Below are 26,961 nucleotides of genomic sequence, written 5' to 3'. Positions count from 1 at the left end.
AGAAGTCATGTGCATTTCTTGTGAACAATCAGGCCATTTTGCTGTTAGCGTGGGAAAGGCAGACGGTTGTGTTTCAGCAAATGTGTCCGAAACAAGCACTTTTTGTCATTGCTGCCTCCCTCCACTCTTTGAAGTCATTAGTAACTCATGACCAGCCAACACATTGCCCAAATTCATACATACACTTTCTGCTTTGTTGGAAATCCTGTTTTGTGCAGACCTAAATATTGTTATCGTCCAACACAAGGTAGATACACAGAGGCCTGCTTTTACAGAGGGACTAAGCTTTTCACTTACACCAAATCAAACAAGGAGATCTGTGTTATTTCTCACTCAAGTCTGGGGCTGTGAAACCTGAAAAAGATGATAATGAAAAAATATCAACATTTCCATTTATGTCAGGGTTTCCCACACATTCAGTTATTTGTGGTGGCCCATCACGATCAAAACATCTGGCGCCATGTTTTGATTTTCTGTTTTTTTTTTTTTTAAGTTGGACCATTCATTAAAAGCGCTGTTGGATATACCATTTGATTATTTATTGCTCCATACTCTAGCAGCACAGCTTGTACTCTGGGCAGACGGAGCAGCAGAATGCTAGGTGCAATATTCCATTCATGGCACTGGGACTAAAAGTTCCACTGCAGCAGCTCCTCCTCTCTTCCATCAGTCTACAGCCTCGGGTTCAAGGTTAAAGCAATACTTTACCCACAAAATGACCCTGAATAAATCAATTACGCACTCTGTGTTACGTTCTGAGTTGGATATAACACGTCAAAGTAACGCGTCTGAGTACTTTGATTACTTTTTGCAGTAACAAGTAACCTAATGCATTAGTTTGCTGTTTGAGTAATCAAATACTTGAGTACATTTTCAAACAAGCCATCAGTTACTTCCGTTACTTTCAGAATGCTGGTCCTTCAGCTCCGAAACGGCAACGGCTGTCTTTTGGTTCTAATAACAGAGATAACGTTAAACCTATCAATCCGAAAGAAGTCATGAAGCTTGTGGCTAGCTATGTGGTAGAAGAAATGCTGCCATTGTCTCCCACTGGAGGCTAAAATAAGGTGGATGACTTGCTGACAGACAGGTCAGAGTCAGGACTTGCATTATGCCTGGTACACACAACACAACTTTTCTGGCTGTTCTGAAAGTCACTATGTCACATTACACAGACATGAGACACTACACGATGGTACTCACCAATTATCCCCGGTCGTCTTTCATGTCATCGGGTTATTCTTGTCCTATTTTTATTACTTTTACTATTATTTCAGTCACTGGGCTCTAGTTTCGCAGACCAGGCGCGGTGGAGGCGCAGCGCACCTGCGCTTTGCCAACTGGGTGTGGCCAGGCGGATTTTGTAAAAGAAAGAAAGAAATTCAGGAAGTGTTGAGTTTGAAATGACGGTGCGATATGTTAACTTTACAAAGACAACGGAGCGGATAAAAAGTAACTATATAAACACACAGAGGGATTAATAAATAACGGACCGTCTATAATGTAGTTTGTTTCAAATGAAGCTGGGAGCCTCTGCAGTTGTGGTGAGTAAAAGCCCTGCCGCTATTTGTTAATGTTATTACTTTATGTCCGACCGTGAGGATGTACCATCGTTTGCTAGCTTGATGCTAATGACAGTAACGTTAACTCAGCGGGTTGACAAAGTGCCTCTGCTGTTTCACACCATCATTTCCCCTTTTACTCTGTGTGGTAACATCCCTAGAGGAAATATTAAAAACGCTGGGGTGTTGTTGTCATACAGTTGTCTATGGCAGCAGATCGTTGTGTGTTTCTACTGGTCAAAGTGACGGCTGTGATGGGAGAATTGGATCTCAGTGAAGGGCAAGTGGTCCATAACTTTAATTTTGGAGACAAAAAATGTAGGCTTAGCGCCCTGTGGTCCATTGCCCAATAGGAAATGTAGAATACTCAAAAATACTTTAAAAGTGCTCGAGTTACTTTTCTCAGGGAGTAACATTGGAAATATTTTAAAAGTACTTGAGTTACTTTACTCAGGGAGTAACGCAGTAAAGTAACTGGTTACTTTAAAAACAAGTAACGCAGTGAAGTACTTTAATTACTTTTAAAGTAACACTTACCCAACTCTGGTTACGTTGAATGACAAAAACGTTGTTTTTGTTGCCTGCCTCCACAGGAACAAGTAATCCAAAAATGGCCAATGTTTTCAATGAATTGGCGTGAAAGGGGGACTATGTTTAACAACAGCAAAACTATCACTCACACAACTTGTGCAGTATGATCCAATTCTCATTAATCCAGTGCACAGTCGATCCAAACACATGCATTTTCCCTGAAAGCTTACTATTTAAAACACATGTGCTTGCCCATGCCGCTATTTGTATGTAAGAGTATTCTAATTAGTAAGTTTTGCATGTGTTTTGGAAGTACTGAGAATACAACTGTATAAATGAGACTTGGATTACACCACAGGAGTTTTACAAATGGATGTTTTGATATAGTTTTGGTGTTGTTAAATGTGACCCCCATTTACTCCAGTTCATCAAGAATTTTCTTTGTTTTTGGATTCTTCGTTCAGCATGGAGGCGTGTGAGAAAAAAAATCATGATTTTTACTTAAAGTGGGGTGAATTACTGACATAGCCTACAAATGTTTATTTTGTGAGTGAAGTATACACTTGTTGCTGATGATGATTCTTCCTCTAAGTGCAGTGTAGTTAAAGCAAGTTAAAAGTAACATAGATGAGTGCACCTGCATTAATATAAACTCTGAGCATTTCACTTCTAGATTTTGTGACAGTTGGGCAGTTAAGAGATAATTTTAATAGTGACACAAACAAATGAAAAATTAGCAGAGAAGAAAGAAGCTTGGTTGTATGTAAGTTCCCCTACTACAGCAAGCATCATAATTAGCCAACATTGCCAGTATATTTTGTGCCAGAAGTGCAAACTAATATAACACCATCACCACTGTCATTATTACCACCAGCACAAATCCCAACCTAATAAAAAACGGCACTCTCAAATTAACAAATTACAATCTGCTCTTCAGGAATCAAATTGTTTTATGCTCTAATACCCCTCCACCCACACACAGACACACACATAGACACACACACGCACACACACACACACACACACACACACACACACACACACACAAGAAAAAGTGTATTAATATCTTTTCATGAGCCTGGGTCCCATGGCAACACCAAATTTGCTCTGTCTGGGTGTTGGGATGATCGAATCCCCCAGACAAATCACTGCATGATAACACAGGCCTCAGCACTGCGATGTGAAGAGGTCATCCATTGATATTAATGGCCTGGTGGGTTACTGGCCTGTGGTGATTGGTTAAGTTTATTCAGGCATTAGTTAGAGGGGCAAATCAATGAGATTTAACTGCCGTTTTGACTCCAGAGGGTCTGGTGCTTATGGTGTGGAGGGGGGCTGGAGGTGGAGGATGGGCTGAGGAAGATGAAGGGTGAAGGGAGAAGAAAGAGGAGAAGTAAGGATGGAAAAGAATTAAAAAGAGAAGCAAGTGGAGCTGATGTAGGAAGATGAAAGATAAAAGGCAAACAGGAGAAAGGTCAAGGAGGGAGGGGAAGAAGAGGAGCTGGGGGAGGAAGGTTAAAAGCAGAAATGAGGAAGGACAAGTGGAGAAAGAGTAGAGGAGGAAGGTTGAGGTGAAAGATGGAGGACAGAAAAGACGTCCTGTGGCGCCATGTGGTTTGTCCTTTGCTAATCTGCTGAAACTTTCACGCAAACACACGCAGGCTTCTTATCTGTTTTGTCTGCCGGCGGAAGATTAGTAAAATTCTCTTTCTGTTGGACATCTCAGCATCTTTTTTATCTGAGGTGGAGTGACAGTTTTCCTTTTTCCCAGAGACAGCTGACCATGAGTCTTGACACACTCTAAGCAAACAGACAACCACTGACCCAATCCCAGTTTTTAACCAAAGCAGGGACCCATTAATTCCTACAGTTCTGCTTACTACTTCTAAGCTAGTAAATTGGGCTATTTGTATAGTCACTCTAGTTTATTTTGCTACTAATTTTTAGTTCATTGTTCTTTACCTGTTTCCATGGAAAATCAGAGTATTCTGACCTATATACCCCCAAAATCTGTGTATTTCAGATTTTTTGAAGTTGGATTGTATGAGGTACTTATCATAATCAGCATATTTCTTACAGTAGATGGCAGTCGGCAAGCCTCCAGTTTGGAGAAGCAGGCAAGAGTGCAAACACCGAAGCTAAATAATGTACTTCTGTGGACAGGGTCAGCAGCAAAACTTGTTTTAGCCACATACAAATGTCCCACCCAAAAAAAATCAACATCAGTCTAAGTGGGCACTAAACTGAGAATGTTTTTCAAGCTTTCCTTGTTGTCAGACAGCCTTTTTCCTTTGGCACTAACTTTTCTCAACCACACAACTTCCGTGTTCCCTCCATATTCCTTCCCTAAAAAAAAAATGATTAGGGCAGTGATGACAAAATGCCATTCAACGTGGAAACAAAAGGATACCTTTATGAACAAAATATTCAGCAGAACTTTTGCAGAGGGAAAAAGGCCAAAAGTGAGAGCTACATAGGAATATGGAAGTTCTACAGTTGAGAAAATATAGTGCTGAAGGAAAGGGGCTGTCTGATGATAAGGTAAAGTGGTCAATATATCCTTAGTGTATCTCAACATAGCGTCAACTTAGCTCAGTTAGGCCTTTTTCAGGTGATGTGTTTTTGATGTTGCCCCTGTCCATAGAAGTACATAGTTTGTCTTCTGTGGCTGTAATCCAGCCTGCTTCTCCAAATTCAGAGCGTGTTGACTGACGTCTGCTGTAGGTGATACACTGAGTGGAGATAAGTAGCTCACATAACCCCACTTAAAGAAATCTGAGCTATCCATTTAGCTTGTACAAGAGTTCATCCTTTGAAGATCATGACATTTTCTCACAACAATCTGTCTAAATATAAGATCATTTGTGTAGGGAGTTGACAGTTTGGCCAGATGGCAGTGCTGGAGGAAAGAGATGGCGACTAAAAATATTACTATTCATCCTAATGGGACCATCAATATCGGCAGCACTATTTTAACAGAAATAGGATGCTTAGTTTCAGAATGACATTGTCATGATACAATAGTCAGTGGTTTTTTTTTTTTTTTTTTTTGCATGGTTCCAGATCTCTAAACCACTGCCCACATCTCAGGTTTTTTCAGTGATTCATTTCAGTTCATTTTCAGTGAAACACGAATAAATGAAGTGAAACTAAGAGGCAATTCAGTCTGATTGTCAAGCTACTGATTGGGGTCATGAATATCTAAGGCTTCTATGGGAATTTAGAATTCATTTTTAAAATAATTTAAAATAACCTTGATCTGGCAAGAGGTTGTCAAGATGTGTTGTTTTAGAGCAAAGTGCTGGATTGAGTAATGGACTGAGTAATGGACTGAATATGGCTATGACCCATTTGGCACTGATGCCCAAAAGGCTCATCTGAGTCTCTCCAGAGTCTGAGGGCCAAAATTGCAAATCGGCTGTACAGATCACTAAGTCTAAATGTCCCACAGAAAACTGAGGACACAAACAGTTGTTTTGAAGGTGTCATGATGTCCCGCTTGTTGCAACATCTAGAAGTGAATGTGATGGCTATTCCTTTAGCTTTTCCGAATGGCATGTGTTTTGGTCCTTAGACTCTGCAATGAAAAATGTTAATGACAGTCAATTTTCTAAAAGGCTCTCTCGATTATCTGGGCCCCTGGGCCTATAATCTAAGTAGGCCTGTTCAGTGACCCATTCATGCTTAGGTCAAAGATTTAAAAGTAAAAAAAAAGCAATCACTGTACCATAAATATAATCTCTAACACGTCTCCTTTGTTATCCTCCCTGTCTTTTGTCCTCTCAGATCCAGTCTCAGTGGACCTGGACCAGTATGATGTGATTTCTCTGACTGATGCTCTCAAAGGTTTCCTTCAGGACCTGCCTGCCCCTATCATCCCCGCCTCAGTCTACAGCGAGTTGGTCTACACTGCTCAAGGTACAGTATGATACACCGCAACACACACAGGTGCACTGATGTTAGCCCTGGCTTAAAATGTATTTCAGGGTCAGTTCACCCAAATCACAAAATTACTCTCACTCCAAGACCGGTATCTTAAACCTAGACAAATAGAACCAAAATGATATGCATGGAAAGTCTGTCTTTAGATGTATTTATTTTCATTTTAAATGAACCGACCATTGCTTGTAAAATAGAAAGACAACCAGGTAAGTCCAAACTGAAAGTTTGGGGAAGCAAAACTACCAACTTAACTATGACCCATATACACTTTAGGATTTTGTGTTTTCCTGTAGCTATAAGCAGCATTTTCATGGCTGGCGACTGGCGTGAGTTTAGACCTCCAGCTGCATCCTCTGTCATATGCTCTCCATTCTCACACTCTGCAGGGTTAAACTCTGGAGCTCAATCTGAGCCCAAGGTGTATTTTTTTTTTTTTTTTTTTTTGCCTCACTTGGCATGAGTGCTGACACTCGTCACACCTGACAGATTCCTGCCATATCTGGATGTAAAGACGACAAGGCTGTACCCTCTCGTCAGCATCAAATTTCTGCTAATCCCCTGACAGCTTCAGGGTTCAATAAAAACAAACTCTTGGCTGAAATGTGGCTCATTTCCTGGTTCTCACCTTTGTCTCATTTACTGTACAGCTGACCTGCCTGTTCACCCTTTCACCTGCCGCCTACCTCACCCAGCAGGGCCTCCTCTCTCTGGCTTTTAGGGACTCTCACACTCTTATCTATCTTTAATGAACCCTTCCTTGACATTTGGAGTTTCATGCTTTGCATGGGTGGTGTGCGTGCCAGTGTGTGGGAATAAAAGGAAGTCAAAGACAGACACATGGACAGATGAACAGTGTGTGAGTGTGTTTGTCAGGACAGAGGCATCATGTGCGCTTGCAAGAAGTTCGCACCAGCTTCCTCGCAACCTCCTCCAAAAATATTACTTGGCTAAGCTCATTGATATGATCTCCAACTGAAAACCCCCTCAATTATGTAAGTGCTTTTCTCTCTCTCTTGGTCCTCGTTCCTTTAAGTGACAGCCCTTTTTTTATTTTACTTATTCATGGAAACATTTTAAGTCAGGATAAACCACTTTGAAATGACGCATCAAGTATTTTGTGCAGGTCGTCTGAGGTTAAACCCATTGAAATTGAACTTCTTATTTAGGAGGGGGTCATTTGTAGAGCATAGAGTGATTTCTTGTTTGAAATAAGAGGGTATTACACAGTAAGGATAAGTCATGCAATAATATTGAGAGATCCCTGGAAAAAAAAAAATACTTGCTTGAGGGGTGAGTGGGTTTGAGTTTTAAGCTGCCATTTAGGTCTGCACTTCACTCAGGTCAGCTCCCTCCAGGTCTAAATACCAGAGGTTCCACTGTATATTCCTTAGTGAGCATATAGCTGTACATATTCAGCAGCAACACCCATCACCTGTAGCCTGATAACGAGACTAAATTACAATTTAATTTGTCTCGTCATTATTCATCAGGTTAATTTCAGCTGTTTTCTGTTTGGGACCAGGTGATTTTTAACCCAAACTTGGTTGTTTTTTCAGGCTAGACCTACAAGACCTACATATATGAATAACTGAACAAAAGTGAAATTAGGGAAATGTGAGCTCACATGAAGCCCCAGCATTACTAAAATGATGCCGGGGGCAGCCTTTTGTATCTTATTGTATCTCTGTGCAGAAGAGGTTGGCAGTAAGAAAGGTGTCAGTATTTAGGGTTAGGCAACAAAACTGCGGTTGGGAAGAGATGGTTTTCCTATGTTGGGAGAAGACTGCAGATGTACGTACTGTAGATAAAAATCACCTGGCTTTAAGTGGCACAAAAGGAGTGGTAAGAAGGTTTGGGCATTTAGGATTATGCATCAAAATTTAGTTATGGTTAGGAAAAGATTGTGGATGTCATTAAAATCCCTGCATTTTGAGTGGCATTACCGTCACAAACAATGTTGTTTTTGGTTTCGAGTTTCACTGTTTGTTGGACTCGCCCAGCATGAGTTGCCTTGCGCACTCTTTACACTACGTCACTTGCTCTGAGTGTCTAATAATGATGCAGAAGGGTTTACATTGGTGGTGGAAAGTCCAGTGCATCTCACACAAACGCTTAAAGGTGACGCCGCGGACAGTGCCAAAATGGAGGATTTTGACACCCCGGGAATGAGACCAGGTTGCACTGGTGCAACGATTCAGAGGTTGAGAGGTGTCTTGATCATTTTACTATTCCCATGACCACAATCATTTACTATTTTAAATGACAGAAAATAGTGAATGGTGCCCATTGTTACTGCCAAGGTGATATCTTCAAATTACTTGTTTTCTTAAATGGGTGGGTCGGCAACCTTTACTATCGAAAAAAACATTTTTGACCCCAAAAAACCCTTTCTAGAGCTGCAAAACGTATTTGAAAGCCTAGGTCTTAAGTAAGTCTGTTTCCTTTCGCTGCTGTGTATCATAAAGTGTCACATATTTGTGAATGCTGACAACTTGAGCGTTTAGAATATTAACATTAAAAATAAGTCAAAAATAGCATTCTACAATGTATTTTACCACAAGGTGGCTACTCTGCAGTAGGGTGTGGCGGTGAATACATCTGTTAAATCTGTACACGTAACTGTGAAATTCTCTATATCAAACTTTTCCTTTTTTGGATTTGGAAAAAATCTAGAGGAAAAGGCAAAAGGTTACAGATGAAGATCGCACATTTTAGTTGATGACATGTTGAAACATTTTTTCTATTTGGTGTATAGGCTATACATTTAAAATTAAAATGGTAAAAAATAATCATGATCCAAGTCTGTATAATTTTTGTCAAAGCCAGAGGGAGCCACTGGAGAGGGGCTAAAGAGCCACAGATAGCCACCTATCCCTGTCCTAAACCAACAGCCTAAAACCCAAAGATATTTAAGCAAACAATGTTGTCATGAGGGGCGGCACGGTGGTGTGGTGGTTAGCACTCTCGCTTCACAGCAAGAGGGTTGCCGGTTCGATCCCGTGCAGAGTGGGTTCTCTCCGGGCACTCCGGCTTCCTCCCACAGTCCAAAGACATGCAGATTGGGGACTAGGTTAATTGATAACTCTAAATTGTCCGTAGGTGTGAATGTGAGCGTGAATGGTTGTCTGTCTCTATGTGTCAGCCCTGTGATAGTCTGGTGACCTGTCCAGGGTGTACCCTGCCTCTCGCCCGATGTCAGCTGGGATAGGCTCCAGCCCCCCCGCGACCCCCAAGAGGATGAAGCGGTTAGAAAATGAATGAATGAATGTTGTCATGAGTGCATCAGAAGAGTAATAACAGTAAGTCAGGTTATAATGACCAAACTGTGGACTTGTAGGAATATGATCAGATGATAATAGTGGGCTAGTAGTAAAGATGCAGATAAATGAGCCAGTAATGTTGAAGCATGAATGAAGCAGCAATTGTAAGTGTCAGCTAATGTAAGTAGCTTCAGTGCTCTTCCTCAATTGACACAGTGGGCTCTAGTTTCCCGGCGCAGCACAGGTGGTGCAACCCACCCGAGGCGCACTCAGTTTGGTAGTTTGGCAGACCGAGGTGTGCTGAGATGGGTGTGGCGGTGCAGCAGGGGGAGGTGTTGACAGATCCAGCTTGGTGCAGTGACAGTTTCGTGCCAAAAGGCTTCGCCGAAGGTGCGCTAAAAGCTCGCCATCTGAAACCGGGTCTACTGTCAGCGCAGGGGGAGCGCAGCCGGTGTAAGCCGAAGTTTGGTTGACCGGCGGACAGTGTGCACACGTCACCAAAACCTCATAGGCAGGTCTCCAGAATGTCAGGCACATTCACGATGCAATAAATAGCCACAAAACCACTATTCAATGCAACTATCTGCAGTCAGCACATAAATGTATCTCTATATCGACTGTCCCGTCACATCTGATGTTTGATCAAAGGGGATTGACACCGTTTGGCACGTGTAATGGAAACCCAACCTGATTTGATTAACCCAGCCTGCAAACTAATGAGTTCACATCCCTCTCAGCCAACCACAAACAGCCACAGCATCAGATAAGGAGTATATATTCAGCATCTGTCATCTTAGAAAAGTCAAAAGAAAAGAAACAGAGTGAGACTGCGAGAGAGAAAGAGAGAGAGCGCACGCACGCATGAGAGAAATGCAACATTGATTTACAATTGTGGTGACCTCCTCCCAGGCTACCTTTGCATCATCAGCCCGTGGAGGTCTGCTCACAGTTCCGTATATTCGGACACTGCCAGCTTGGACCTCCCGGACCAAAACATCAGTTTCCTCCTGGGAGGAGTTTGGCTGTCTGACGCTGCTGCTCTCTTCTGCAATGGCGAATTGAGTAAACTCTCATTACACCTTCGCACGGCGCATTAAGGGCGAGGAGGGGGGCTCATTTGATTGGTGTGATGTGTGTAAAACCCACTCCACGCCTTCTCTCCTCTCTCTTTCCGACTTGCGCCGGTAGGAGGGACGGAGGTGGGATAGAGTAGTAGCTGCACCAGGGCGCATGGTGTGCCAAACTTATAAAATCCGCCTGGCCACACCCAGTTGGCGAAGCGCAGGTGCGCTGTGCCCCCGCCTCGCCCGGTCTGCGAAACTAGAGCTCAATGCCTTATATTTGCAGGTGTTTATTCATTTAGCCTTTATTTCACCAGGGAGGTCCATTGAGAGCAAGCTCTCTTTTTCAAGGATGCCCTGCATGCAATACATTACACACACAATTACAAAATTACAAGGTACATAAACATGAGAGTACAGAATACAAAAAATACAGTCTTTACAATGTAAAAGTGAAAAAACTAAACATAGTAGATACAGACAAGACTAAAAATAACAGGAGCAAGACTGATCTCTAAGTAAAGCATCATCAAGTAGCACCTTGAAGGACTCGATAGAAACCAGATTATCTAATTTAAGTGACTCCTGGAGTCTATTCCATCTGTCAGGGGCATAAAAACTGAAGGCGGTCTTTCCTAGTTCACTTTTCATACGTGGGATGTGAAGTCTAAGCTGTGTCTGTGAACATGTATTATAACCAGGGGTACAAAGTTTTAAGAGTGAGGTTAAATATAAGGGAAGCTTTCCACACAAGGCTTTATAAATGAATAAAAGACAGTGCTGTTCTCTGTGAACTTCGAGAGAGGGCCAGCCCACTTTTTCATATAAAATGCAGTGATGGGTAAGATACCGATCCCCAGTGATAAAACGTAAGGCATTGTAAAAAACTGCATTAAGAGGTTTCAATGTGGAAGCTGAGGCATGCATGTATATGACATCACCAAAATCAAAAACAGACATTATTGTGGATTGTACGATGGTCTTCCTGCTGGGTGAGGTGAAACATGACTTATTTCTGTATAAAAAACAATTCTTACTCTTAATTTCTTTGAAAGGTGTTCCACATGGGTTTGAAAAGAAAGCTTGGTGTCCAACCAAATGCCCAGGTATTTATAAGACTCAACAGTTTCAATTGACTCACCATACAGGGTTTGAATACTGAGACAGGAGTCAATTAGTTGCGACCTCGTGAACCACATAGCTTTAGTTTTACTGGGATTCAGGACAAGCTTGTGGGAAATAAGATACAATTGAAAACAGTTAAAAGCAGATTGCAGGCTTGCAACGGCTGATTTAAGAGTGGGGCCAAAACTGTATAAAATTGTGTCGTGCATATAAAAATGAGCATCACAAAGTGGTGAGGAGAGTAAAATGTTGTAAATATAAAGAATAAATAAAAGTGGGCCCAGGATGGATCCTTGTGGAACACCTTTGCCCAAAGAAATAGAGTTGGATCTAGCACCATCTGCAACTACCGCTTGTGTTCTACCTGAAAGATAGTCAGAGAACCAGCTGATAGAGAGACTGTCTAGGCCAATGGATGATAGTTTGCCAAATAAAATATTATGGTTCACCGTATTAAATGCCTTAGACAGATCGATGAAAAGAGCTGCACAGTGCTGGTGAATATCAAGGCTGTTTATAATATTATAAACAACAAGTGTTGTAGCTGTGGCAGTGCTGTGACCTGGCCTGAATCCTGATTGTTGTCGTTGAAGTATATTGTGTGAGTCCAGGAAAACCTGCAGCTGAGCATTTACTATGGATTCTAAAACTTTGGCCAAGCAGCATAGCTTTGATATTAGACGGTAGTTATTTGGGTCCATGTCATTGGTCCGACAGCCCATTGGTCCAACATCCCATTAGTCCGATGGTCCGCGGTGCTGAACTGCTCCCGGTGGGCGTATTTCTGCCTTGATGGTGCACCGCGACCGGCTCTGGGTCAGCTGGGAAAGGCTTGAGACGAAGCAGGCTCACAGCTTATGTGTTTGCCACTTTCTTTTTCATTTTAACCCACACCATGATCTTTTCCTAACCCTAACCAAGTGGTTTTTGTGCTTAAACCTAACCAGACCTTAACCACAGGGCATCATGATGATTTCGGAACGGACTTCGGAACAATGGGTTTAATACGGTCGGAACAATGGGCTGTCGGACCAATGGGCTGTCGGACCAATGGGCAGTTCCCAGTTATTTAGGTCACTTGAGCTACCACCCTTAAGTAATGGAACAACCTGTGCGGCTTTCCACACTGCTGGGATTTTCCCAGAGGTAAAAGTTAAGTTAAAAATATGAGCTAACGGTGAAGCGATAATGCAGGCATTCAGATGCAGGAGATATGGGTCAAGATCATCCTCACCTTTTGATTTCTTGTGATTTAGATGTGTAAGAGCATATGCTAAAGTAAGTTTCCCTTATTTTATTTTCCAGTTTAAATTCAATGCTCCATAGCCAGGATAATAAGAATAAGCCCTAGTTCCACTCAGATATACACAAATATCCAGGCATCAAACAGCTGCATATGTAAATAAAAGAAACCCTTTATTTGCTTTTTTTGGGGGTCATTTAAATCAGTTTCTTCACTCTTTGCTGTATATAATGGACCTCTCTTTAGGGTGTGTTTTTGGGAAGGTTTCTATATGGATGGAATCAGTAACATTTCCTTCATAGTAGACAGTTACTGTCTGTCCTTTTGCAGTCTAATCCTGAGATTTGTTGATGTTGTAACACCTAAAATCCCCTCTCATTCCTCTTTAATTGTTACCTTTCCTCTGGCTGTCCTGCTCTCTGGGAGACAAGTCTTTCTCCCATCTGTTTGATCTGCGTCCATTTTTCCAGTCAGTGGCTCATCATGGGGAAAGTCCCCACACACTATTAAAAAATAAAGATGAAATGTGGGAAGGGATTTTCAGCTAACTTTTCAACCCTACTGACCCACCAGTGGGACAGTCACAGTCGTTACACACAGTTTTGTTCAGCTGCTTCTGAAAAATTTCAGATCTTGAGATCATACATAGTCTTTGACTACCATTTGAACAAAGCTGCAAAATGTGTCTTTTAAAGCCGAAATATATCTAAAAATATAAGTTTATGTGCGTCATCGGAGTCAAACTCCATTTAACCCTCAAATTAGTCCAATCATTCTCCATTTTAGAGCAGTCTTCATTCTGACAGAATAATTACATTTGTTGTCATCAGATGGTTATAATCCTCGACAATCCTCCTCTCATCTGTTCCTGCACCATCCTGACCACAGCCAGCTTTTTGTTATCATGGCTGTGCCATTTTTCTTTTTAATTATTTACAGCTTTTTCAAAGAAAGATGTGAGGATCATGATGCTGTCACATGTGCCAAAGCACCTTAAACCATTTTAAAGTGAGGATGGCTTCAGGGGAGAGAAGAATGAATGTGATGCCGTTTTGTGATTTGAGGTCAGCAGAACGTGACGGCCTGAAACTTGACACTGTTTAGGCTCTTTAGGCTCTTTTTGTATCTCAACATTTGTATTTTGTAGATCTCAAAGTTGCAGTTCACGCCTCCTATTCTTCCTCATGCTCACTCTGTCTTTAGTCTTTGAGTAACTTATCTTAATAATTTCATCTGAGACCCTCTACACCCTCGGCCCCGTTTCCGTTTTATTCATTTCTTTTCCTCACCCCCCTGCCTCCCTCCCCATGCCTATTTTTTATTCTCTCCCTGTCTTTTCTCATTCATTAGTTTGACAAGAGTTAGTTAACCTTAATGGTCTCACAGAGGTCATCGTCTGTGAGGATAAAGGCCAGCTGGCTGAGTCTGACTGACCACTGTCCATCTGGGCTTTCAGGGGAGAGAAGCTGCTGCAGACAGGGACTGTTGCAGAATAAATTTATGTCTGTAATGGGACTGTAAGGATCCGGTCAAATTACCATTCTCACTCCAACCTCTTCACATATCGACGTTTGGTCAATGACTTTCCACATCGAGATATGATGTGCAAGGAACGCTGGGTGTGGAGGTTGTTGATGTTCTATGACGCTATAGCAACTTCTGCTTGTTACACGCCTGATCTGTTTTCAAAATATACCTCTGTTTTCACAGGAAATGTACAGTTTGCATACAGTTAGTTTCAAAATAAATGTAGAACGTCAGTACAACACTGCAAATTGAGGTGTTTTCCTTCAACAACAAATGGTTACGTTTTGCCAACACATACACGTGGATGGGTTTAGGCAACAAAAGCACATGGTTTGGTTTAGAAAAAAGAAAACAGGGTTTGGCCTCCCAGGTGAAAGGCGGTGGTTGTTGGACCCATCCACCACCCCTCCTGCCCGTTATACTTGGACTTCCACCATGGAAACTTCTGTTGTTGTCCTGGTACATTTTCCCCCATGATGCTGCCAGGCTCCATTAAACAGTAACCACCAATGACTTGTGACTTCACCTGCAGTTTTTTTTTTTTTTTTTGTCTTGTGCTGCTGTGACATTTTAATTTCCCCTCTGGGGGATCAATAAATTATATCTTATCTTTTGACTTGAAAATACTTGATACCTTCCCCAAAGCCAACTTTGGAAGAGAAAGCAATAGACATTTTTCCAGTATGAGATGAGATAAATGCAACAAGACAGGACAGAAATATTCAAAATTTATTCTGTTGTGGCGCTGGTTGGTAGAGATCTATGCTATGAAAGTTCAGTTATCAAAGTTACGCAACATGACGTTACGCGACGTGACATTCCGTGACCTTACGTACATACATAACTTAAAGTAACTCAACATTGACTTTTGGTTTCTTAGAGGAGACGTATCCCAGTCTCCGGGGTCAAAGTCCTGAACTGTCCATCCCCTGATCTTCCTCCCTACGCTCTTTTTACTATGTCACCTGACATCCTCCTTTGCTTCTGTCATATTCTACACTATTCTACTCCTAGTATGAAGAGTGAATGGAAACAGCCTGACTGACCTCATTCCTCGAATCATCTGATTGGATAATCTATTTAGCATCTATGTACATAAATGTAATTAGTGTAATGCAATTATGTTTAATTTATTTCACAGACACCTTTCTCCAAAGCAGGTTACAATAAGTGCATTTAATGTCCAAAAGCTAGATGTCATCAGCATAAAAAAAGGGTTTATTGCTACAGTTACCAAGATTTTTTTTTTTTTTTTTTTTCAGAAATGGGATATGGTTCCAGTACCTCCCAAATTTTTTCAGGCCATCGTATAATATGTCATATGAAATAAGTCCAGAATAGACCATCATTAAGCTAGAAGGTGAGGGGGGTTCACTTTTATGCTTCCTGAATCATCACAGTACAGATGAAACAGACAAAAAAAAAAGTGCATATTCCTAGTTTAGTTGAAATTCATTTATATGAGAATTATCTGCAAAATAGTCTCATGGTGAAGCTCTGGTTAACCCCAGCTCTTTCTACAACCACCCTTGTCTTCATCGTCTCAACCCCCCCACTGTCCAGTTGTCCACTGTTCCAGAGTCCCGAGAGGCCAGATGGACAGACCAAGTTCCCTCTCCAGCCTTGACCTCTATTGACCGGTGGGGTCAACCACAATCCATAATGACAGGGGGAGGAGAACTCTGTGTTTGTGTGTGTGTGTGTGTGTGTGTGTGTGTGTGTGTGTGTGTGTCGTCTATGATCAGTAGTGGTCAGACAGAGAGAGGTGACTTCCATGACCCCCATCAGGCTACAACAGATTGTCATCCATCCATCACCGCCCACCTGCCCACCCAAACACACATACATACAGGAACATGCACACACACACACACACACACACACACACACACACACACACACACACACACACACACACACACACACATTTCAAGTGTCCATAAGCTTCCTTGAGTCTCCCATGCTCCCTACATTTATAATCCTTACAATATTCATTACATCAAACTCAATTTCTGATACTATTTATGGCTGTCATATTTCATCAATAGCCATTAAATGCCTTTCCATCCTGCAATTACCTCTCAGTAGAGTAGAGTCCACTGGTCTGAGTGGGCTTCAAACTGCAAACCCACTTACAGGGGACTCGCAGGAAATGATGCGTGGATGTGCTGGACATTATGCGGACAACAGAAGTTTTATGCATAAATTTACGTAATGTGACATTGTCACTGAATTTGTTTGGCTGCACTGTAAACAGATACTTCAGGTGCTCCTCTTCTTTTTCATCTCAGACTGAGAAGCTCAGGGTTAATTTTAAAATGACTTTATTGGAAGATCAGAATATACAGTAGAAAATTCAAATAAGTGGCTTAAGAATATTAAATATTAAAGGAAAAAGAAAAAAAATTAATACTTGAGATATATATTATTTTCATATAAACTCATGTTATTTAAAACAAACAAACAAACAAAAAAGACCATCCCTGTCTAGAAAAATGGAGTTAAATGGACATCATAATGTTATGTAAGTTTGCATTTTAGGGCTGTATTTTACACATTTGTGTTACTATGAATGTTGATGTGGTTTAGAATGAAGCTGTCTTAGTCTTGAAACAGAGCCTGGGCCTGTCAGAATATGTTGCCCCTTAACAACTTCTTCTCTCTTTCTCCCCTTCTTTCTCCATCCATTCAATCAGTCAGCTGTCAGATATACAGTCAGCTGTTTTGTCAGACCCCTCAGCTCTGTTGGCACTCTGTGTTATTGAGATCGATTTGAGCACAGTTCCTGCGCAGAGGGCCAAATACACCAATACCTCACATGGTCAATCAATAAATATCAGCATTCTAACACCTGGATACATACAGCATGTACACATGCAGAGCACTGCATCACACAAATCACTGTACAATGTATATTTATGTTAAGCAGCAATCCAGTTTTAACTCTGTCCGCAGACACTGCTCTGTGTATCACAATCCGTTTTGACTGGTTTATTATCTGCTTCAAGCCAGAGTCCACTTCTTTATCCACTATAACTCAAAAAGACCTGTTCATACCTTTTATAAATGTTGCATATAGTAACAGCCCCACTCTATAGTCTGTGGTAAACGTGAAAGATAAAACCTTACAGGAAAAGTTAGAGAAAGGACAGAAATGCAGTTTTGTGCATTTTCATGTGATTTTTTGTTTTCTGAGCTTTAGTGCAATTCACACATCTGATTTTGACATTTGCACTATTATAAAACTTTACTGCTTCTTGTATGTGATGGAAATGATTAAGGTACATAATCTTGTAGATAATGTAAAAAATTATTGGTAATTCATATATCAAAGTAAAAAAAAAATCCATATTTTCATTAGTGTGAAGTTAATAGTGAGGGTCATTCATGTTTTATCATGATCAGACTATTTCTTATGCATCTACATCATGCAACAAATACCTGTTCTTCCTCCCTGATATTCATAATCCTTTGAAAGAATGAGAGATGTTTTTAAAACAGGACATTATGAAAACAAAGAGGTGCAGTACTTGTTCTCTTGTGGATCCAGATTTTCCTTTTAAAGAGACTTTACCCTGGGATGTTGCTCTGAATATAACATACTTGCAGAACATGAATAGCATACTATGCAGAAATACAAAGTGTTAGAGGTCCAGTGTGTAAGATATAGGAGGACATATTGGCAGAAATGAAATATAATAATAACCACTATGTGCTCATCAGTGTATAATCACCTGAAACTAAAAATTATTGTATTTTCATTACCTTAGAATGAGCTGTTAATACCTACAGTTCATACAGAGCAGGTCCTCCCCCATAGAGTTTGCCATGTTGTTTCTACAGTAGCCCAGAAAGAGCAAATAAAACACTGGTTCTAGATAGGGAAGTTCACGTTGTCAGGTTTTTGGGTTTTCTCATAAATTTTTGAATCTGCCACCAGAGTCCTACACTAATCTCTATAAACAGATATTTGCATATGTATGCAGAATTTGTAGGCAACAGTACAAGGTTTGGTATCTGGTAATCTGGTTTATATTTGTAGTCTGTTTGTAGTCTGAGTAGTATTGACCAATCATATTTGTGGGGACTTTGGTTGTTTGCAGGTAAACAGTCCGTACAGAGAGAAAAAGCATTAGCTGAAATGCAGTCTTGGAACCCAGAGACTATGGTCTCATGATGGTTAGGCTTTTGTTTTGTAGCATTTTTTCTTATTTATCTTCATTCATATGCAAATATCTATTTATAAAGATTAGCTGAATCTTGTCTGGAGTTGTCTCAAGTTGCTAATCGAACTGTAAACCCAGATATCTGCTTATATCCCTAAAGATTGGCAGTTGCCCCCAGAGGCTTTATCTTCATCAGATTAAAGGCCGTGGTTTTCAACATTGACGATTCATCTAAAATATCAGGATCAGTGATTTAAAAAGGAAAAGTGTATTTTTGATAAGGTGACATGTAAAACAGCCAAAACAATGTCTGTGATGAGCTTTGACCCCAGCGTAAAAATGAGTTTTAGTGTTACAGAGAGTCCTGTGCTGGACTTTTTGTTGGCTGTTAGCAGTAAGTTTGTCAAGTCTCTGCTGGTTGCCTAGCAATCTAACATTGACAACATGGCTTGCAGCTTTTACAGCAAGAAAATAAGTAAACATATTTTCAGAAATGTGTCCAAAACTTGATTATAAATTCAGATTTATACTATAAACATACTGAATCTAAAAGAAGAGTTACAAATGGAATCTCTGAGCAGACGGCAGATTCAGACAGAGATAAACGGACTTGATGAGTGTGGTGTTCAGTGGCAGATCTGTGCTCTCCCACTGAGTCCCACCCCCCTCTCATAAACCGAGAACACAGCAGGCTCAGGCACAGATGTTTTCTCGTTTGCAGCTTGTTTGGAGTGGTAAAGGTCCTGTGGTGAGAGCGCTCGTCAATACGTCTGGTGCTCTTCAAACATGGCCCATTGTCTGAACCCCGGATAATACAAGAAAAGGACTCGTATTATCCCCTTGTGCCGCCTCCCACTGGGTCATTTTTACAAGTAACCGTATATGACGCCCCTGTGATTTTCCCCATAGTGCCTGTCAGGCTAGCTGGCTAGCAGCTGCCTGCTGGACTGAGTTTGAATTCAAATAACTAATGTCCTGCCAAGGCCATACATCTCCTTAAAGTCATTGAGCAGTTGGCTACATGCTGTGATGGATATTGATGGAGGTGCTGCTCACCAGGCAGCACAGCAGGAACGTCTGCTCTGTGTTCAATGTGTGTAAAGGAAACGGTGAAATGTTTTAAATGTGATAGATGTTTATGCATAAAACATCCAGAGTGCTCACTAAGCCCTAAAACACATAGATACACATACTTTCATCTTACCTTGGTTGATTACTGGTCACATATTGCTGCAACACCTCTGTAGAGTGGTTTATCTGAACTTAATGTTATGTTGGAACATGGGGGGAACTGTTGGCTTAAAAAATACACCTTACAACAACACCAAAGCTGAGGCTTAACTTCGATATAGGTAAAATCAAGTCTGAAACATACCTGCTTGTCAGTTCACAGTAGAGGTGGGGATCATATATTCCAATTTATTACCTTTTTCAACTGCAAATTATGTCCTCAAAGGAAAACTTTGTCACCAAGTTTTCAGTCTACTCATCTCACTTAAGTCATTTTTATTGGAGCAAAATGTATCTAGTGGACTGAAAAAGCAACTGTTTTTATTATTTTAGCAGGCTACCAAGACTTTAATTTGTATTTGCAAGGTCAATAATTCATATAATAATGATTCTTGGTATCTGTGTATTGATACAACATTGCCACACTAAGAATTGCCATACTATGCTTTATCGATTTTTTTTCCCACCCCTAGCTCACAGTGACAGCCCATCCACCTGTCATTTATGCTTTTTGATTTTGCACTTTGAAATACCTTATCTTAGAAATCTTATATTTTTTAAGGTCAGTCTGCCCACTTTCACATGTCACTGCACTCCATACTGGTCATGAAGCGATCCCTTTCTAGGTTTGGCTTAACTTTAAAATACCTTTCTGCACAGAATGAGGACCTTGGATTTCAGAGTTCCAGTCAGACTTGAGTTGCAAATTTGAGGACCTGAGACTAGCTTGACTAACTAACTTTGGCAAAAGACTCGACTTGAAACTTGGCCTGACTTTTTTTTAAATATCTGCATTTTTCTATATCTTGACAAATTACATCTTGTTACTGAAACACAATTGGGTGATTTCTTGTGCAATGTGTGCCAACCTGGCAACCTAATAGGACACAACAGAGCAGCAGAGGCCAATGCACCAGGCAGCTATCATCGAGGGGGTTAATCCAATAATAATAACATTTGGACCGTGTTGTCAGTGACAGTAGTAAGAGGAGAACATTGGTATGCAAATTCTGCAGCTCAAAACCAGTGACACGACCACCACAACATCCAACTTCATATATCACTACAAAACACACAAAGAAAGGTACATGAATGTGTCTTTTTAGCTAACGTATTAGCTTATTTACATTAGCAATAAATTGACTTGACTTTGCCCATGTCAAAATGGCTCCCACTGTAGAATCTTTTAAGTCCTGCCTCAAGACCCACTTGTTTTCCTTGGCTTTTGATTCTGGTTGACGAGTAGACCAACCTGTCTCTGTGTCTTTTATCCCTTGAGCTTGCGATACTGTCTGTATCACTTCTGTATTTATGACCTGTATATTTCATATGTGTATTTCTGTACAGTCCTATGTGGATATTCTGTATATTCTTATGTGAATTTCTGTTTATTTCTCTATATGCTTATGTGTAGCTTGAGCAGCACTTTGGTAACTTTGTGTTTTTGAAAAGTGCTATATAAATAAAATGGACTGGACTGACATATAATTAATGTATTAGAATGGTATACTGTTACAGTAGAAACAGAAATGAATGGGCACACAAAGGCTGACAAAGAACATTTGACATAACATTAATTCAGCTGGTTTAATGAAGTAAAGAAACCATTCTGGTGTTGCTTTTGTCCTGTAGAGAGTCAGAGTGTGGAGGAGTGTGGGGAGAGGCTGAAGAGGATCCTGGAGTCTCCCAGCATCCCTCAGGCCAACCACCAGCTCCTGGTCCACCTCAGCAGACACTTGGCCCGGGTCAGCCAGCACAGCCAGGTCAGCCCCCGGGTGCTGGGACAGGCCTTTGCCGAGGCCATCTTCAAGCACTCTCCTCTCAGGTACACAGCTTTCACCTTCATCTACTCCCTCAGTCATTTACACATGAACTTGTTGCAGTTTGTCAATGTGTTTGTTCATACATGTGTAGTTGAGGTTTATATCACAGCCATAAAAGATACACACTTCAGATTGCCGTTGAAATCCTCTGTCAGTACAGCGAAAACATAGTTCAGCTCTTTAACCTTCAGTCTTAATCAGTGCTCAAGGTAGTCAAAATGCAGGTAACCATAGCAACAGTGATAAATCTTCAGGCTCAATTAGCAAGTTACTGACTGGTGAAACTAACCTGACCATGTGTCACAGTGACTACAAAAACACTCTAATATGCCCCTTTTTTTTAACTTTGGCATGAAGTCATGGTGTAAAAGACATATCACATTTACAGATGTTCACGTATAGAAAACAGTGCAATCCATGAGGAGGCCCCAATTCACCTTGAAGCATTTTTTTCCCTCCACGCTGTACATTATTTCCTTTTATGAGGACTTTATGTTGTGTGTCATTGCTTAATTTATGGCCTCCTTATCCATTCAAATTTAAGTCAGGTGTATGTGTATGGTTGTAATCACACTATCAGTCCCTGAGGGACAGGGGAACAATGATGCCCCCCTCAAGTAGGTAGAGGGGAAAATGGAAAAAACCTTGACTAACAGAAGAGGTGAATTTGTGTCCTGTGAACCGCTAGTTGTGGAAGTACTTTCACCCCATCACCCCCCACCCCACTGTAACTCCCCATTTCAAGGTTTCCTTTTCAATCCTAAATGTTCGGCATTATAGACACACGTAAGCAGTGCAGCAGTATTACCATTAGAGAGGTTTAGTATCATGCAAATAGTAGAAAAAAGGAAATTGTGATTTTTAAAGGTCAAGTGTGTAGGATTAAGGGGGATTAATGGGCATAAATATAATATAATATAATAAGTATATTTTCATTAGTGTATAATCACCTGAAAATCAGAATAATTGTGTTGTCATTACCTTAGAATGAACCATTTATATCCACACAGGAAGCAGGTCTTCGTATGCAGAGATGGCTATGTTTAACCGCCACACTTTCACATCGGCCACCTTAGCAGCCCAGCAACAAAAGTGTCATGAAAACCAGACTCGTTTGTGATCTCTGCGGATAATTCAGCTCTTTGTAAAAGCCCCCTTAATGTCTAGATCTTAAGTTATCAGAGAAAAAAGGTGAGCACATTACGAGATACTAGGCTAGTGGCCTGTCTCTGACCTGCCAAACAGCAATGGAAAAACACTGATATGTAATGTGAAACTGTGAACTATTTTTTACCTGTTTACATCAAAGGGTTCATGTATTCTGGAGAGAAGGAGACCTCTGTGGATAATTCGGCTTGTGGTCAAAAACGTTCTGAATATCTGGGCCAGAAATAAAGTTAGCACAAGTTATCAGAGAAAATAGCTGAGCATACATTAGCAGGTGCTAGGCTAGTTGCCCATCTCTGATGTGCCAAATAGCATCAAAGAAGCACTGATTTCAACATGAAACTGCTTTTATTTAGTATTTTTTACAAGTTTTAATCAGCTAGTTGGTTTGTTTTGGAGAGAAATTATCATTTTGAAAATTGTACATGTTGTATGTTTGAAGAATTATGTAAGAGCTCAGTTCAAATCAAAACACAAAAATTATGAGTGATGACACTACTTATGAGAAGAGAGAAGAGAGGTATTTCCCATACAGTTTGGAAATGTCATTTATGCTCTTTAGCATTTCGACCATTTATTTTCTCTCTCTATCTCGCGTCAAACCATTGATTTTTCCAAACACAGTCACTTCTCTTGCAAAAGTCCCACAGCATTTGGGTGGAAAGGGTATTCCCATCTCATTGTGAGTCAGCCATGGAATTAAACAAACTTTTTGGCTGAATGTGTAACTTTTTTTTAATTTTCAACGCAATCCACAAATCAACCACAGCTCATTTCCACGACAAACCTCATATCAGTTTAGCAAGATTGTCTTGATCCAGATATTTTTGTTGTAAAAGATCTTCCCTTGCTAACAGGAAACCAAGCCTGATATTTGGCTCAGCTGTAATATCAACATCCTGCAGTTTAAGAGCTGGATGTTTGAACACTGAGAGAATGGCATTAACAAGGCTGATGGTATTGTTTTGTTTCTCTGCACAAGCTTGCCTGCGTCTGTTTTTCCAGAAATTACCGAGGAATTCCTCCTTGTGTGCAGCGAAGATGTAGTGGATTTGGGGAGGCAGTCAGTGACTCAGAGGCAGTGATTGTTTGCACAGCCTGGTCAAGCAATTCACCTCTGACGTGCACAATGGGGCGAATAAAGAGCGGGGCGGCATATTATAGCATGCCATGCTATTTCAACCAGATCCCATGTTAGTTTATTTTGTGAGTGGGGAAATGTTGATTAATCCTAGATGGATCTGGAGTATACACTGCAATCTGCAAGTATTAAGACAGTTCATAATTTACTGTTTGGGCTTTACTGCAGCATGATGGGGGAAATCCATGAGGGCTGGCACATCAATGAGCCATACTGTTGCACTGACTGGCATGCTCACACACACACACAATGTAGTTTGTTTTGGCTCAATCCCACACACACACACAGTGCTGCTGCCATCCTGCTGTGACTAAAGACGAAAGAAAAGTACTTGTTTTAATGGACTATGAAAAAGTAAATACATGTTGATTGTTGAGATTTCTATTCTTGTTTGTGCTTTTGTCAGCAGCGCAGACGTGAACCCAGAGCATCACGTCAGAATCTTGGAGGCTCTGATCGCAACAGGAGGTCTCATGGAGATGCAGGCTGCACCAGGTAGGATAATAAACATGCACACAAACGTCCTCCCTTCTCCACACACACCATATGCATTCACTTTTTCATTCTGTGTAGCACTATATTGTGGTGATATTATGCAATATGATTTTGGGTTGACACTGTAAAATCTCACAACCTTATCTGCTCCGTCTCTCAGCATACACATGCATCTTCATTTTTTTCTGCTCAGTGATAAAGAGCATGGAGTTTGTTTCTCAAGTGTATCACCATACATCTCTTACACTGGAAACATGACATCCCCTTTCCCTTCCCCGCTGCACCACAAACTGCAGCGGAAAACACACGTTGGGTTTATGAAATATGTGGAAAACGCAAACTTTTTGCCCAAGTTGCTGTGATAAATTGGGCATGAAGCATAAAATAACAGCTTTTACTTTGCTCTCTGTTAGTTCAGTTTACAGCCGGGATGTACAGAGTTTATGGTAACAAAATACGGCGGTTTCGTGATGTTTTTCTTCTCGCATTCCTGCTTTGCTGGACTGTTATAGCAGAGAGTGAGGGTTTGAATGTTAGCGTGGCAGCTTTGGTTTAGTGTATATGGACTGCACAGTTTGCGTGTTTTCTCAAACCTCAGCAATATTTCCCCGAAAGCATAGAATAACAACATCCTTTCTTGGACTTAAGAGTTTTTGGTCAGAGAAGAAACATTGCCATCTGATCTGATCAAAGTTATATGGAAAGCCTGTATTTATCCAAAAAGTTCAACCAAAACGTAGCCTGATCTGACCCTTGTTATGCTTGTCACTCTGACCCCACAGAAAAATGGTAAACAAGATATCTTCAGCCTTTTTGGTTTATGCATCCCCCTTCAAACAGAAGCTAAAAACGTAATGATCACTGCAGCTGTCTCTATAGATCAGGGAAGCTTTAACCTACTTGGAAGTCTTTGGTATACATCTGCAGAAATAAAATACTGTGGAGAGATCAATCAGGCTCTATGAGGACGAAAGAAAGGTCAGACAGCAGGTGTGTGGGTTATTGTGAGGGCCAAGCCAGTCTGCTGAGGTCATTTTCTTTGGGTCAGTGTGTGTTTGTGTGTGCATAAATGTCAGTAGGTCAATGTGTGTGTGTGTGTGTGTGTGTGTGTTTGTGTTTGTGCATGTTAGGTTATACTGGACTGTTGAGGGCCATGGACTTAAGGCCAGGGTTGACATATTGGTTGTAGCAGTGATTATAGTGGCTGCTTAGGGGTTATGTTTCCTTTATATGGAGCAACGGTTTGTTCAGGTGTGATGTTGGAAGGTTGCTGTACTAGTAAACAAATGAGAGTAAGATTTATGGTTAAAACATGACCAGGCAAAGACATAAAAAAAGATCAGTTTCGTCTAACACTCCATACTAAGGTAGGCTGAAACATTGCCTCAGACTTTTCTTTGACTGCATGTTGTCTTTTTTTTATTTATTTAAAATTTAGTTAACCAGGAAAGCCTCAGTGAGATTGTCTTTGTTGTTATGCTGATGATACTTAACTTTACTCCCTCTAAAACATGTTGTCCCCATATATAAACCTACTGACTGTCGTTTGGCCTTCTTACTCCATCATTGCAATAATTAAAACCTGTAACTGTTATTTGCCCCAGGTCAAATTCAAATTCTAGCTTTGACAAGCTTTGGTCATTTCATCCAGTTTCCCTTATTTGTGGAAATTATAGTCAAATGTTGTCTCTAAAACATATTTCTAATAAAGCCAAAAAATCCTAACCTCAGTCACAAAATTGCAAGAGAACTTTGCCACTTGCAAGAGATTAGAAGAAGCTAAACCAGGCCCTACCTTGCAGGGAAAAATAAATGCTTTACTTGACTGGACATTTTGAATCAGGGATTGTTTTGTAGCCAGTGACTGCTGACCCTTAGTTGTCCTTGACCTGCAGATACTTCTGCATTGGCTTCAGCTTTCAGGTACAATGGTGAATACCATTGCTTGCTGCAAAGCAATACAACAGCCAAACAGACAACACACACACACACACACACACACACACACATCTCATGGAACCACAAATCAGACTGAACCATAGGTGGGACTCCAGTGTCATTTGTTCGATTTTCATTTTTTTGTGAGTGACACAGAAAAGGACAGGATGATGTCTGGAGGATGATCAATAATTCATGGAATAAACCTCTGTCCTGCAGCGTGTGGTGATAGAATGGATACATCAAGGGTCGCGGCTGGGCTGCCACTGGAGATTTGTGTTTTTTTCCTGATTCAGAATATCTTTAATATGCAAATGTTAAACTGTAGCTTGTAGCCTGATGGGAAACACACACAGGGACACTCAACATGGTCAGGTTGCCATAAAATGTGTAAAAGAAATTGTCTCTAAATACATTGTTTTGTTGTTGTTCTTTGGGTTACTGGTGTTGAACATCTGTGAATGCACACTTTTTGCACATTTTTGAAGTTTATATCAAGAAACTACTTTTTAAATGAGCAGGAGAGTAAAACTGTGTGATTGCTTTTGTGTCTCATTTCAGTGTGTGTGTGTGTGTATGTGTGTGTGTGTGTGTGTGTGTGTGTGTGTTGGTAGACAAGCTTACATCACAGCAACAAAAGGACCAGAGGGAGCTGTTTTGTGCTGTCTTTGAAGTATGTCTTTTGTAATGTCTCTTACACAACCCTCTGTCTCTCTCTGTGGGGTGTCTGAATAAAGCCTCAAAACCTTC

At 40.8% G+C, this 26,961-nt stretch overlaps 1 protein-coding gene across 2 annotated transcripts in view; it reads left to right on the top strand.

Moving 5' to 3' along the window:
- The window catches only part of pik3r3b (phosphoinositide-3-kinase, regulatory subunit 3b (gamma)), a 293,170-nt gene that overhangs the window by 136,727 nt on the left and 129,482 nt on the right, over positions 1–26,961 (top strand). Inside the window, exons 5-7 of one of the 2 annotated variants that reach the window (XM_049587072.1) lie at positions 5,880–6,011; positions 21,280–21,472; positions 24,188–24,273. In XM_049587072.1, coding sequence (XP_049443029.1) covers positions 5,880–6,011; positions 21,280–21,472; positions 24,188–24,273 — 411 coding nt within the window. Of the gene's footprint in view, positions 1–5,879; positions 6,012–21,279; positions 21,473–24,184; positions 24,274–26,961 lie in introns of both variants that reach the window. The other variant, XM_049587071.1, reaches the window with a different exon arrangement.

This window comes from Epinephelus fuscoguttatus, linkage group LG10 (assembly GCF_011397635.1).
Source record: "Epinephelus fuscoguttatus linkage group LG10, E.fuscoguttatus.final_Chr_v1".
NCBI lineage: Eukaryota > Metazoa > Chordata > Actinopteri > Perciformes > Serranidae > Epinephelus > Epinephelus fuscoguttatus.
This window is presented reverse-complemented; position numbering and strand designations above follow the sequence as displayed.